Source organism: Aquarana catesbeiana, linkage group LG07 (genome assembly GCF_042186555.1).
Source record: "Aquarana catesbeiana isolate 2022-GZ linkage group LG07, ASM4218655v1, whole genome shotgun sequence".
Classification (NCBI taxonomy): Eukaryota; Metazoa; Chordata; class Amphibia; order Anura; family Ranidae; genus Aquarana; species Aquarana catesbeiana.
This window is the reverse complement of record NC_133330.1, coordinates 219393573-219407710: the sequence shown is the minus strand read 5'-3', so window position 1 is coordinate 219407710 and position 14138 is coordinate 219393573. Positions and strand designations below refer to the sequence as shown.

Sequence of the window (14138 nt, the reverse complement as noted above, 5' to 3'; positions counted from 1 at the left end):
GCAATAATGCTCTCGTGGGTTTATTGCAGTCACTGGCACCCATACTGTGGGTTACTTTTTTGCAGACACTGACACCAATGCTGGAAGTAATCACTTAAAGAGAAACTGCAGTCTGCTCACATAATTTGTAAGCCATTCTAAAGCTTCCCTCCAACCACTTTGCATATTATTTTATATATACTTATTCTGTACTTGCCAAATATGCTGTAGAAATCTCCCTCCACTAAGTCTGGCTGCATCCATTTTAACTGTGGGCAGCTTAACCTGCTGCCTGTTCACTTCCTGGATTTACAGAAGCACATCTCCAGCTCTGCAGCTCTCATTGGCCCTCTTATGACTCCCCCCCCCCCCCCTTCCTGGCAAACTCTCAGGAGAGGGAGAGAGAGCTGTGCATGTCGTCATAAGCCTAGACTTTTTACCAGACAAGAAACAGGAAGTGGGCTGTATAAGGTATTTACTGGTAGAAAAAAGTTTTACTATCCAAAGATAAAACAACAAGGGCAGAGGATTTAATAGATGGAAAGATGAAAAATGACTGAAGTTCCGCTTTAAACTGGCACCAATGCATTGGGATATTATTGCAAAGACTGGCACCAATGCTGGGGGGTTATTATTGCAGAAACTGGCACCAATGCTTGGGATTATTATTATAGAAAGTGGCACCAATACTGGGGGTGGTTATTGTGGAAACTGGCACCCAGGCTTGGGACAAGTGGGGGTCACGAGGGACATGTGCCCCAGGCATAGTGTTTTCATGTGGGGGGGGTGGGCACTGTGCACCCAGGTCACATGCCCTGTATATACCCCACTGTAGTTTTTACATGTTTGTTCACTAGCCAATGCTGCAAAAGTAACCCAGCCCCCTGCAGTTCACTAACCTGGCAGCACTTATGAGGCGTTGGAGTACAGAAGTTAGCTGAGAGAGTAGGGTGCACAGGTGAGCAAAGACCAGGGTTTTGGAGTGTGGGTGTGAGCAGAGAGGGGGGTTTGGGGTACAGACGTGAGTAGAGAAAAAGGGCACAGAGAAGGAAGAGATACAGTGCAGAATTGGGTTTTTGGGTGCAAAGGTGAGCAGGGCTGATTGGCGTGAAGAAGTGAGAGTTTAGCAGGGGGGTTATAGTCCAATGGTGAGCAGGGTGAGATTGGGGTGCAGAGGTTAGCAGAGAATCGGGTGCAGAAGTTACCAGGGGGAGAGAGATTGTGGTGAAGAAAGGGAGGTTTGGGTTGCAAAGGTGAGAAGGGTGGTTGGAGTGCAGCTGTGAGCAGAAAGACAGGTTGGGGTGCAAAGGTTAGTAAAGACAGGATAGAGTGGGTAATTTCAGATGTAGAGGTGAGTAGAGATGGGAGAAGGAAATTTATTTTTTTCTTGTAAGGTAGTTTTTGCTGGGGACTAGGGAGGGGGTCTGCTTGAGGGAGTTGCCTTTGGGTGATTTACTGACAAGATTCTTGCTTAAGAGAGGAATTTCTGTGAGAATTTTGACTGAATGCCAGCATTCTGAGTTCTGCACTCTGTGTGCTTCAAGTGCAGCAAGAGTGCAATTGTGAATAATTATGTTTACTGGTTGATATGGCCAACAAGACCAGTTCTTTAGACGCCTTTTGATCTTTAGCCAAAATGTACATATACTGTATCTTCCCTCTTGTTTTCCTTTAGCATTTGTTCAGCTCAGATATGATAGCAACCTTTTTTTTTAGTCCTAGAAACCCCAGCTGGCAAAGAAGTTCTGAATGAACAAATCCACCCTCCAGCCTCCCCCAAGAAGAGACCCAAATCAAGCAAAGTCAAACAACATAAATGAATTCCTTCATCACTGGCCTAGTTAGTCAGTCTCCACACCCTAATCCCATAGAAAATTTATGGAGGGATCTGAAATTTCGAGTTACCAAGCGACAGCCAAGACATCTTAAGGATTTAGAGAAGATCTGTAAGGAAGAGTGAACCAAAATCCTTCCAGAGATGCGTGCAAACCTGGTCACCAACTACAAGAAACGTCTTACCTCAGTGCTTGCCAACAAGGTTTTCTCCACCGAGCATTAAGTCATGTTTTGCTTGGGAAACAAATACTTATTTTACTCACTGAACTGCAACTCAATTTATAACATTTGTATCTTGATTTTCTCTGGATTTTTGGTTGATATTCTGTCTCTATCATTTGAAATACACCTATGATAAAAATTATAGACCCTTCATTTCTTTGTAAGTGGGCAAAATCTGCAGGGGATCGCATTTTTTCCCCCACTGTATTCTGTTTATTAAGGTTTTATGTGTTTACTGCTATAAGCTTAGTACACACAGGCTGATTGTCAGGCAGCATCGGTCAATTCAACAGAAACCAGCCGACATTCGGCCCATGTGTACTGCAGTCGGGCTGGCTTCTGTCAAAGGGGCATGACCAAAGTTCTGCCAATTGGCTCCCGAGTGTTTTGGCGGGAGGGGGGCATCCCCATCAGAACACAATAGCACGGAAGGGGAGATCGCTGTTCTAAGGTCAGATGTTTTTTTTTTTTTTATTGTTCAGCCCTACTGGGTTGAATGAAAAAAAAAAAAAAAAAAACTACGAATGTGTACCTGCATTTGCCTATCCTGTCTAGGCGTGAAATGTCTTTCTCCCATTATGCGCCTCCTAGGTGTTCATTCATGTTGTTAATTGAATAGCCTATTGTTTCTGCCTGTTTGCTAATCCTCCTGGAGATTCCTCCAAGATGTGGTTAGATGTGTCAACTTTGTCTCAATACCTAACCACTGTGGGAGGTTTACCCCAAAGTGTAATATTTGTATTTATTGTTCATGTGGGGACTGCCCCTATTTTTGAAGTATATAGAAACCTGTATCTCTCTTCAATACAATGATTCCTTTGGTTTTATCTCAACATCTTGTCTGTGTACGATGCTTGGGGTAAAGGGCTAGTATTAACTACCAGTCTGCTAGAAGGGTCTGGAGGGCAGGCAATCCGTCACATTTACAAAAAAAAAAAAAAAAAAAAGAGATGCTGTCTTGGACCTCAAACACATTATCTGAAGCTCTAAAAATAGGATTTTTACGTCATACATACCTGTAAAATCTATTTCTTTGAGTACATCATGGGACACAGAGTCAGGCTAATATGCATTACCTGCTGGGACGTCCCAGAGAAATAGCCTTGAGGGGAGGGAGACACCCTGCCAAACAATAGCCATCAGAACTTATATGGCAGCCCACAGCATACTGCAGCCGAATCCTCGGCTGCTTGAACATCCACTTGATAAAATTTTGTGAACGTATGCACTGAAGACCAGGTAGCAGCCTTACAAATCTTAGCCACAGATGCCCGATGGTGAAAAGCCCAGGAGGTTCCTACACCCCTGGTAGAATGAGCTCTCACCTTAAAGGGAGGAGCTTTATGTTTCAGACTGTAGGCCTGAATGACCAATTGACGGACCCAATTGGCAATGGAAGCTTTAGAGGCTGCCTGCCCCTTCTTGGGTCCGTTTGGTAAAAAAAAAAAAAAAAAAAATGTTTGATACTCGGATCTCCGCAGATCTAGCCAAATAAATCTGCTGGCGGCTGAGATAATCTGCCTTCCAGTTCTCTACTCCTGGGATATGGACTGCCGATATTATTGGCACATGTCCCTCTGCCCAGGCTAGTATATAGTTCACCTCCTTCAGAGCTGAAGGACTCCTGGTACTGCCTTGGTGGTTTATATAGGCCACTGCCGTGGCATTACCGGACTGAAGTCCTGAAGCTCCACAGTCCAGGATCGTAGGGCCAGACGTACTGCCCGTAATTCTAGGACGTTGATGGGCAGGGTCTGCTCTGACCATTTCCCCTGGGCTGTGAGCCCGTCTAGGGTCGTTCCCCAGCCTGAGAGACTGGCATCTGTAGTCAGTACTCTCCAAGTTACAGGGAGAAAGGATTTTCACTTTCGCAGGTTCTGATCCTGCAACCACCAGTTTAGGCTTGTCTGAGGATATAAGCACATTGGAAAATCCAGGGCTTTTCTTTCTCTGTTCCAAGCCAACAAGATGTCTTGTTGTAAAGGCCTGGAATGGAACTGGGCATAGGGCACTGCCTCAAAGGAGGATACCATCCTCCCTAGAAGACTCATACAGAGCCGAATGGAGGGTTGTCTGATGCCCCTTATCTGACGCACCTGATCCTTCAGGGCACAGATCCTTACGGGTGGCAAGAATACTCTTGCTTGGACTGTGTTTGTTTGGAATCAGACCTAAATGTTTTAGACTTTGAGCTGGTCTCAAGGCTGACTTTTCGGTTATTTATGATCCAGCCTAAGCTTTTCAAATACCTCACTGTGTATATTATGCTCTGTTCTAGAGCCTGTACTGAGTGATCTCTGAGCAGGAGGTCGTCCAGATACCCGAGCACCAGGATCCCTTGGGCCCTTAAAAGACCCAGTACTGGTGCTAGGACCTTTGTGAACACCCGGGGAGCTGTAGCAAGCCCGAAGTGTAGAGCCACAAACTGAAAATGATGTTCCTCTACTGCAAAACGTAGGAACCTCTGATGAGGCTGAAAGATAGGTACGTGTAAGTACGCATCCTTTATATCGATGGAGGCTAAAAAGTCTCCCCTCTGGAGTGAATACTACTGAGCAGACAGACTCCATCTGAAAGGATTGTATCAATAGATACTTGTTCAGGGATCTTAGATCCAAAATGGGCCTTGTGTCCCTGTTTGGTTTCTGAACCGTAAATAGGTTTGAGTAAAACCCTGTGCCCCTTTCGGATAACGGAACCTCTACAATCACTCCTTGATGCACTAGATGATGTAGTGCCTGAAGTAATGAGTTTCTTTTTGGAGTATCCGAGGGAACGCTGGATCTTAGAAACCTCTGGGAAGGCACCCCCCGTAACTCCAGCTTGTAACCGCGATAATTGAGGTGAACCACTCGTCCTGAATTGTTGTTTTCTAAATGTCCGCAAAGTGCAGCCTTCCCCCCACCCGATGGAGTGGGGGCGTCCCCTTAAAAGAAGGGTTTTGGTGCTGGGTTTAGAAGAATTTTGGACCCAGGGCCTTTTCTGGCCCTGGCCTTGCCGCTTGCCCTAGTGCCCTGTTGGTGGCGGAACTGCCCTGACGCTGAGACATTTGAGGAAGCAGTCCCTGGGTTTTTAAGCGAGGGACGTTTGGTGCTTTTCTTCACAGGAAGTAGAGAACTCTTCCCTGCGAAAATCTTTTGGATATATCTGTCCAAGTGATCACCGAATAAACGTTCCCCATGAAACGGGAAACCTGCCAATAACTTTTTAAAAGAAAGCTCGGCTTACCAGTTCTTAAGCCATAAAAGTTTGCACATATGTACAGACAAGAGAGCCAGACGAGAAACCTGCTGCACTGAATCCTTTAAAGCAGGGGTATGCAATTAGCGGACCTCCAGCTGTTGCAAAACTACAAGTCCCATCATGCCTCTGCCTCTGGATGTCATAGTCTTGCCATGCCTCATGGGACTTGTAGTTCTGCAACAGCTGGGGGTCCGCTAATTACATATCCCTGCTTTAAAGCATCAACAGCAAAACACAGCACTCTAAAAATATCTGTCTTACTTTCTGACAGATCATCCTCCTGGTTAGGCCTATCCGATCGTTAGACTTGATCCTTTATGGACTGGCAAATACCAATTGCTGCAACAGCTGGCTGAATAGCTGAACTGGTCAAAGAAAAGGAAGCCTTTAATAATAACTCCAATTTCTTGTCAACAGGGTCTTTCAAGCCCTGTGCGTTATCTACTGGACAAGCTAAGTTCTTGTTTAACCACTTAGCAACCGGCCCATAGCCGAATGACAGCTACAGGGCGGTTGCCTAACTCTGGGAGGGCGTACAGTGACGTCCTCCCAGAATCCCGCTCTGGGGCGCGCACCAAAGAACATCCGTGACCGCCGGGTCCAGATCGCGGTCGTTTACCATGTGATCGCTCCATCAAATGTTTACTCTCTCCCCTCTGTGTACCGATCGGTACAGTGTGAGAGGAGTGGGGGAGGGATTGGATGGCAGCAGTGCTGTGGGCTGGATCTGTAGTACCCACAGCGCTGCTCTGTGACAAATGCAGTCACAGCCGCAATACCCTGCCATACTCTGCAATACCCACCATACTCTGCAATACTCGGTGATACCCAGCCATACCCTGCAATACCGTGCCATACTCGGCTGTACTCAGCCTCTGTATGTGGCTAGGCTGTGGAAGTCTCACATATGTGGTATCGCCGTACTCAGGAGGAGTAGGAGAATCTATTTTGGGGTGTCATTTTTTGTATGTGTACATACTATGTGTTAGAAATATTGTATAAATGGACAACTTTGTGTTAAAAAAAAAATGCGTTTTAACCACTTCCCGCCCACCGTCATACGACGTCCTTGACTTTCTGCGGGGATATATGAATGATGGGTGCAGCTATAGGCATCATTCAGATATCAGCTTTTTCAGCTGGCGATTCCCTACACCATAAGAACGATCATAGTGGCTGTTCCACTGCTTGATCGTTCTTACGGGAGGCGAGAGGGGACGTCTTCCCCCCCCCCCTCCCGCCGCCCTCCGGTGCTTCTACCGACTCAGCGCTACGATCGAAGCCAGGATAGTTTTTTTTCCTTTTTTTATTTCAGGCTTCCCAGCCTAGAGGTGAGATGTGGGGTCTTATTCACCCCATATCTCACTGTAAAGAGGACCCGTCATGCCATATTCCTATTACAAGGGATGTTTACATTCCCTGTAATAGGAATAAAAGTGATCAAAAAATGTATTTTTTTGGAAAAAAAGCATCAAACTAAAATAAAGTAAAAGGAACAATAAAAAAAAAAAAAAAAAGTTTTTAAAAGCACCCCTGTCACTGTGTGCTCGCATGCAGAAGCGAACGCATACGTAAGTCCTGCCCACATATGAAAACGGTGTTCAAACCACACATGTGAGGTATCGATGCGATCAGTAGAGCGAGAGCAATAATTTTGGCCCTAGACCTCCCCTGTAACTCAAAACATGTAACCAGTAAAAAATTTTAAAGCATCGCCTATGGGGATTTTTAAGTAGCGAAGTTTGGCGCTATTCCACGAGCGTGTGCAATTTTGAAGGGTGACATGTTGGGTATCTATTTACTCTGCATAACTTCATCTTTCACATTATGCAAAAACATTGGGCTAACTTTACTGTTTTGTTTTTTTTTAAAGCACAAAACTGTTTTTTTTTCCCAAAAAAAGCACGTTCGAAAATTGCTGTGCAAATACCGTGCAAGATAAAAATTTGCAACGACCGCCATTGTATTCTCTAGGGTCTTTGCTAAAAAAACCATATATAATGTTTTGGAGTTCTATCTAATTTTCTAGCTAATAAATGATGATTTTTACATGTAGGAAAGAAATTGGCCTGGGTGCTCCAGAACGCCTGAAGGTGCTCCCTGCATGTTGGGCCTCTGTATGTGGCCATGCTGTTTAAAAGTCTCACACATGTGGTATCGCCATACTCGGGAGTAATAGCAGAATGTGTTTTTGGGTGTGATTTGTGGTATGCATATGCTGTGTGTGAGAAATAACCTGCTAATATGACAATTTTGTGAAAAAGAAAAAAAATTTTAAAAAAATCTTGATTTTGCAAAGAATTGTGGGAAAAAAATGACAACATCAAAAAACTCACCATGCATCTTTCTAAATACCTTGGAATGACTTCTTTGCAAAAAGGGGTCATTTGGGGGATATTTGTACTTTTCTGGCATGTTAGGGTCTCAAGAAATTAGATAGGCCGTCAGTACTTCAGGTGTGATCAATTTTCAGATAATGGCACCATAGCTTTTGGACTCTATAACTTTCACAAAGACCAAATAATATACACCGATTTGGGTTATTTTTACCAAAGATATGTAGCGGTATAAATTCTGGCCAAAATATATGAAGAAAAATAACTAATATGAAAAATTTTATAACAGAAACGAAGAAAAATGCTATTTATTTTACAGAATTTTTGGTCTTTTTTCTTTTATAGCGCAAAAAATAAAGAACCCAGCGGTGATTAAATACCACCAAAAGAAAGCTCTATTTGTGTGAAAAAAAGGACAAAAATTTCATATAGGTACAGTGTTGCATGACTGAATAATTGTCATTCAAAATGTGAGGGCACTGAAAGCTTAAAATTGGTCTGGTTATTAAGGGGGTTTAAGTGCCCAGTGGTCAAGTGGTTAAGGAAGAGACTGCTGCATATACGGCTGGCATGCTCCTTTTTTTGACGAACTTTTCATCCATGGGATATAAAAGGGAAAACTCCTGTCAGGATGTTCCCAATCGGCATACACTGCCTGTTCCAACAGGGGGTGTAGCGGGAAAGTCTGTGCGACCTGAAAAGGTCCTAGAGATTCCAAAGAGGACCAGGGGGACTCAGTCACCTCTGCAAGAGGCAACTTAAAGGCAGAACAAACCATTTCGGTCAGTGTCAGGATAAAAAACCTCTACGACTGAGAGACAGACATCGAGTGGATATCTTCTTGTCCAGATTGCTCGGAAGCAGACTCATCCACCGGGCACTCCACTAAATCCTGAGCTTTAAGCTCTTCCCCATCCTCAACCCATTCCTGCTCCAAAACGAGGAGACTGTGGGAGGGGGATCTGTCACGCTTCCTGCCACCCTGCGGGATGGAGGCAATCCTGTGCTTTAACCCATCTAGGGTTGAGGACAGTTCATCCTTAGTGATAAAGGGTGAAGCAGCAGCGTTGACTGTAGGCACAATACCAAATAGGCGCAGTGGCTCAGATTGCCCGGGAGCCTATGGTCTTTCAGGGGATACAACACTAAGGATACCACTAGGTTCATCAGGAACTACTGATGACGTAGGTGTGCCCTTCCCTGTGGTGTTAGTCCCACTCCTCTATTTGGAAGACATTCAATGCCTGCAAACAAAGAGTACTTGGTTGTACCTAAAACACCTCAGAAGAGACCCTTTTTACTAGGGCTCACCAATCCCCTATGCAACAATCCTGCTAAGCACCTTTAGCCTGCCAAGCAACACCTGGTGACTCACGTGACCCGGGTAAGGAAAAATGAACCACTGCAAGTGTCTGTTCAGAGCCTGCTCTGTGTCCCACAGCTGCCTTCTCGCAGCACCACATGCTTGGTCTGCACAGCTTAAATAAGCGGGGTGTGCACCGGAACGCTCTACACGCATGTGCGTGGTACCGGGGAATGGTCGTGACTGTATTCACGCACAACGCAAATTTTCTTGCACCCAGATAAAGGCTATGGCGCATGTGCGCCATGGCTGCCAAACAAACTGCTGAGCCCAACGGCGCTCTTGTGATTGCACGTGCACCATGGCGAACCAAGGTGAAATGGTGCACCGTCGTGCGCCATCATACAGGTAAAAAACAGCCAGACACAAGCAAAAAAGGTACACTTTGCAAACACCCACAGCTAGCCCAGAACTCCCCCGTATGGTCACCGCACACAGGTCTCCAGCCTTTAGCTAGCTTGACTGATTGTTACAATCACTGGGACACCCCTCAACAATAAAATAAAGGGGTTTCACTTACCTTGCAGGGTCCAGCACCGGAGGCCATGTTACAGGCAAAACTTTTCAGGATCTTGAGTCTTCTTTGCGAGGCTCGGGTACCATTTATCTAAGCATAAAAGCCAGTGTCAAATGGATCCGATTGGTCAATCCCTTGATTCATTTTTGGAACCGTTTGTAGGACTAGAGACCTGGAGCTCAGAGAGCTCAAACAAACCGTGCGCCATCTACCTTGCAGACACTGGTAAAAAATTAAAGTACTTCCTGTATGGGAGGGGTTATGTAGGGGATCACTGTCTGAAGACCTTTTGTCTACTAGTGTCCATTCACCTAATGGTGAAGTATAACCCAGCAGGTAATGAATATTAGCCTTACTCTGTGTCCCATGTTGTATGAAAAACAAATAATATTCTAATTTTTTTCTTTTTTAATAAATCACAGCATTTAATTTAATATTTCTACTACCAATCAGAAATTGCATATTTATAGCAAAAACAATGGAGAATATTACTGCTTTATTAATATGGCATGGTTTTCACTTATACTTATCCCTTTTCACATAAGCAACAGCACAACCCCATTGCAAAGTTTGACATTCCAGTTTGCAACATCATCTAACTGAACTAGAAAAATTTAACAGGTCTTCTCAGGTGTATTTTTATTACTTCAAAAGATTAACGTGATCTTACAACAGACTAACAAAATTATTTTTGTTCTAAACATTACAGGTTAATTCAACAAACAGTACAAAGGGCTAAGTGCAGAAACATAGCAACCACTCACAATTCACTTTACTAAACCAAAACTAGTACATGATGAATTGTGACTGGTTATGGGTATAACACTTCACGGTTAGGTTGAAGAATAGTAAAAACTTATATTGAAAACATAATACTGGAACTTTTATCATCTCTTAGGCCCCTTTCACACGGGACGGATCCGTGTTGATCCGCCCCGTGTTTATCCGCTGCTCAGCGGGGATCGCTCCGTTTTCCCCAGCTGAGCAGGCAGATGACAGGGCGGGACCCGCACACTGTGCAGGGACCGCCCTGTCAGATCTCCGCTCTCCCCTATGGGGGATCGGAGGAACACGGACCGTCTGTCCGTGTTCCTCCGATCCGCTCTGCAGACGGACAGAAAAATAGGATTTTCTTCCGTCCGCAGAATCGGACGAGAGCGGAGCCGGACAACATCGGGTGTTAGCGGATGTACATCCGCTGACACCCGCTATCCCATAGGGATGCATGTATGTCCGTATTTCATCCGAAAACGGATGGATGAAATACGGACATACTGTCCGCATGTGTGAAAGGGGCCTTAGACAGGTTTCCTTCAGTCTGCACTGAGCAACAGAAAAGAAACTTACAGAGGAACTGTCACCTTGCTAAGGACAAAGTGACAGTGTCTGTGCACAGCTTACCCCTGACCACTTTTTACTCACCACGCCGCCTTCTTCTGCAGCTGCCACCAAAATATCCGGTGTCAGAGCTCAGAACAGTGACATTACCCCTTCCGCTAGGCCAGTGCACTGAATCATGGGAGAAGGTGACATGTTCCCCAATACCCAGAAGTACTGGGTATTCGGCAGTGGCGACCACAGATTGAGAAGTGCTGCAAGGTAGTAAGTAAATAATATGTATAAAGTATAAAGTGGTTGAAGAGTGGATTTTACACAGACATTGTCACTTTACCCTGAATGAGCAAGACGACAGTGTCTTTTTAAAGTGACTCATGCTATTCCTCTTGTTATCCTATCTAGCAGTGCCTGTACCAAAGGCTGTTGTAAGCTTTCCATTGCTCCCTTTCATATATAGCAATACCTAGGTAGCAGCTGTACAAACTCAGACTGAAAAATCAGCTTTTCGAAGGTAAAGCAAAGTCTTACAAAGTCTGTTTAAATACAATTACATCCTATAATTTTATCCCTTAGCATACAGAAAAAATACATTCCAGCTAGTTTGGAAAGGAGGGATAAAGGAAGAGAAAGTGAAAGTAAAATGCATTTTTACTATATTTCACAGCTACTACCTAGGGATATCTAATGAGATGAGAGAGGGATCAATAACTTAGAACTTCTATGCACAGGTACTGTTTGATGGGGCAGAAAGAGAGGCATGGTTTGCTTTAACTCTTCATAAGCATACACACAATCTGACTGTCATCATATGTAGGTGATGCTTTAGGCCCATCATATACACCTGTTCACAAGATTTCCATTCTGCTGCTTAAAGCGGAGGTCCGCCGCCCCCCCCAAAAAAAAAGAAATTAAAAAACAGCAGCTGCACATACTGCAGCTGCTGGCTTTTAATAATAGGACACTTACCTGTCCTTTAGTCCAGCAATGTCTGCACCGCAGCTGATATTTCCATCAGCTGTCAAGTGCTGCCGCCTCCATTGCAGGTAAGGGTACCCAGCAGTGTAGCCTTTCGGCTCCTCTCTCCTACTGGCCCGGCGACAGGGGAAGGCGGAGGGAGCCCCAGCCGTGACATCAATAGCCGCGGCTGAGGCTCCCAGAAGTGGGAAAGGATACCTGTCAAAGACAGGTATCCTGTCCCCCCTCCCCCCGAAAAGTGCCAATTGTGGCACTGTAGGGGGGAGGAATCAGATGAGCGGAAGTTCCACTTTTGGGTGGAACTCCACTTTAATGCTGAATGAAGAATGCTCTAGCTAGATAGAAGACATGGCACACAGTAAACACCATTTATTCCTCTGATGAAAAAAAATAAAATTACCCCTACAAACATACACTTGTGATTAAATCGTATGCTTCACATTCAGAAACGAAAAAAATTCTACATTGAACAATTAGAAGTCTTAGGTACTCTCTCTAACAGGAACAACTAACTTTACATAATGCGAAAAAACTTTCTGAATGTGCACAATAATAATAAAATAAACACACAAAAGGATGAAGAAAAACCAACTTAAGAAGAAAAAACAGGTGATGACAAGCACTCAGCTGCATCCTATGCAGTTTCGATCAGTTATGTCTTGGTGGAAGTAGGAAGCCAGTTCAACAAATTGCTAGGAGAGGCAGCTAAGCGAGCTGCCGGGCCAAGAGCTACTGTTGTTGAGCGCCTAGGAATCTGTAACTTCTGAAATCCTATAAGTTGGCTGTTCCCTTTTGTTGCTTTATCATCACTTAATGGCTCTTGAAATACCATTACGTTCTTGTTTTCTGTTTTTTCTTCTTCTGGGGTTATGGGTAGAATATAGCCTGTAGATGAACAGATATCTAGTCAGCAGACTTGAAACCAACACTACCTGCCAAAACTCCAATTCCTCAAGTCAAGCGGTCACTTATATATTTACTACTGTTACAAGATTATGGAGTTAATTATTTCTTGATTTTGGCAGGCCCTTAAGCAATACATCCATATGGATCCATCACAATCAAGAAGCACCATAAACTTTTACCTATGAGTACTGTGCACCAATACAGCTACAATTCCCCCAAAAGTTTTGCTTATTACCAGCACTTTACTTTTATTCAGGTTAATTAAAAAAAAAAACAAAAAAAACTGCAAGACAAAGGCATAATGAGCTAGTATGCATAGCATACTAGCTCATTATGAATTACTTACCTTAGATCGAAGCCCCCGCAGCAGTCCTCGTACACCGCTGCGGACGGTGACATCGCTCCCGGAGTTACTTCCAGGTATCGCGGGCTCTGGGGCTGTGATTGGCTGGAGCCGCGATGACGTCACTCCCGCGCATGTGCGTGGGAGCCGCCGGTAACGGTGTTCTGCCGAGAAAGTTCCGCTCGGCGGATAAGGACCCCCCTCTACTGCGCAGGCGCTGCGCCTGCGCAGTAGGATCCGGCGGAAATAGCCGAAGGTGAATAGGTGAAAATCAGCTGTACACAGAGCCTGTAAGAGGGCCCCTCGCTTCGCTCGCCACGCTTCGGGCACGGCCTCGCTTTGCTCGGCTCTTTTTTATTCCCCCTCTAGGTCCACTTGGATGGTGGGGAAGGAACCTGGACCTAGGGCGCAGGCGTCATGTACAGCCGATTGAAGATTTTGAGCTTCGGCTATCTCCGGCGGCTCATAGTAGTTTGTGCTGCGCCGTACAGGGTGGGTCCTTATCCGCCGAGGGAACTTTCTCGGCAAGACAACGGCATACTAGCTGAAACAACAGCGCTGACGTGCCATTGCTTCAGTGCGCATGTGCCGATGATGTCGGCACATGCTGATACAGGGGATATCTCCTAAACCGTGCAGGTTTAGGAGATATCCATGGTAGCTACAGGTAAGCCTTATTATAGGCTTACCTGTAGCAAAAAGTGGTTGTAAAGGGTTTACAACCACTTTAATGCCTTAGTAAGAATATCGTTTTGCCACTGGGGGATTTAGCCTTCAGTAGCAAGTTCTCCTTCTCCTACCTCTTTCTCTGATTGCCCAAACAGATAGTAAGAAAATTCCAGTACAATAATTAGTCACCTCCTCTAATCAGATGTGCCCGTTTTCCTGCTTCAATTGGCTCCCTGCAACCCTTCTCCCACAGATCTTCGCTCTGCCCCTACCAGTCCATAGAGATCCTGTACTCCCTCCAGCCACTTGTTTGGAGGAAAGCCTGCAGGAGGCTAGAAGGAGCACAACAGCCACAGCCTGCTCTGAACGTCAAAGTTGCTGTGGTGTTTCGGCTGCTCCAAGTGGTCACAT

At 45.0% G+C, this 14138-nt stretch overlaps 2 protein-coding genes across 4 annotated transcripts in view; one reads left to right on the top strand and one right to left on the bottom strand.

Moving 5' to 3' along the window:
• AXDND1 (axonemal dynein light chain domain containing 1) overlaps window positions 1–3317 on the top strand; it is a 199763-nt gene extending 196446 nt beyond the window's left edge. Inside the window, exon 24 of one of the 2 annotated variants that reach the window (XM_073593064.1) lies at window positions 1696–3317. In XM_073593064.1, coding sequence (XP_073449165.1) covers window positions 1696–1799 — 104 coding nt within the window. In that variant the 3' untranslated portion in view covers window positions 1800–3317. The remainder of the gene's footprint in view (window positions 1–1695) is intronic. The other variant, XM_073593063.1, reaches the window with a different exon arrangement.
• Window positions 3318–9982: 6665 nt separating this feature from the next.
• The window catches only part of TDRD5 (tudor domain containing 5), a 436549-nt gene continuing 432393 nt past the window's right edge, over window positions 9983–14138 (bottom strand). For both annotated transcript variants that reach the window (XM_073593060.1, XM_073593059.1), the window contains one exon: window positions 9983–12694. In XM_073593060.1, coding sequence (XP_073449161.1) covers window positions 12462–12694 — 233 coding nt within the window. In that variant the 3' untranslated portion in view covers window positions 9983–12461. The remainder of the gene's footprint in view (window positions 12695–14138) is intronic.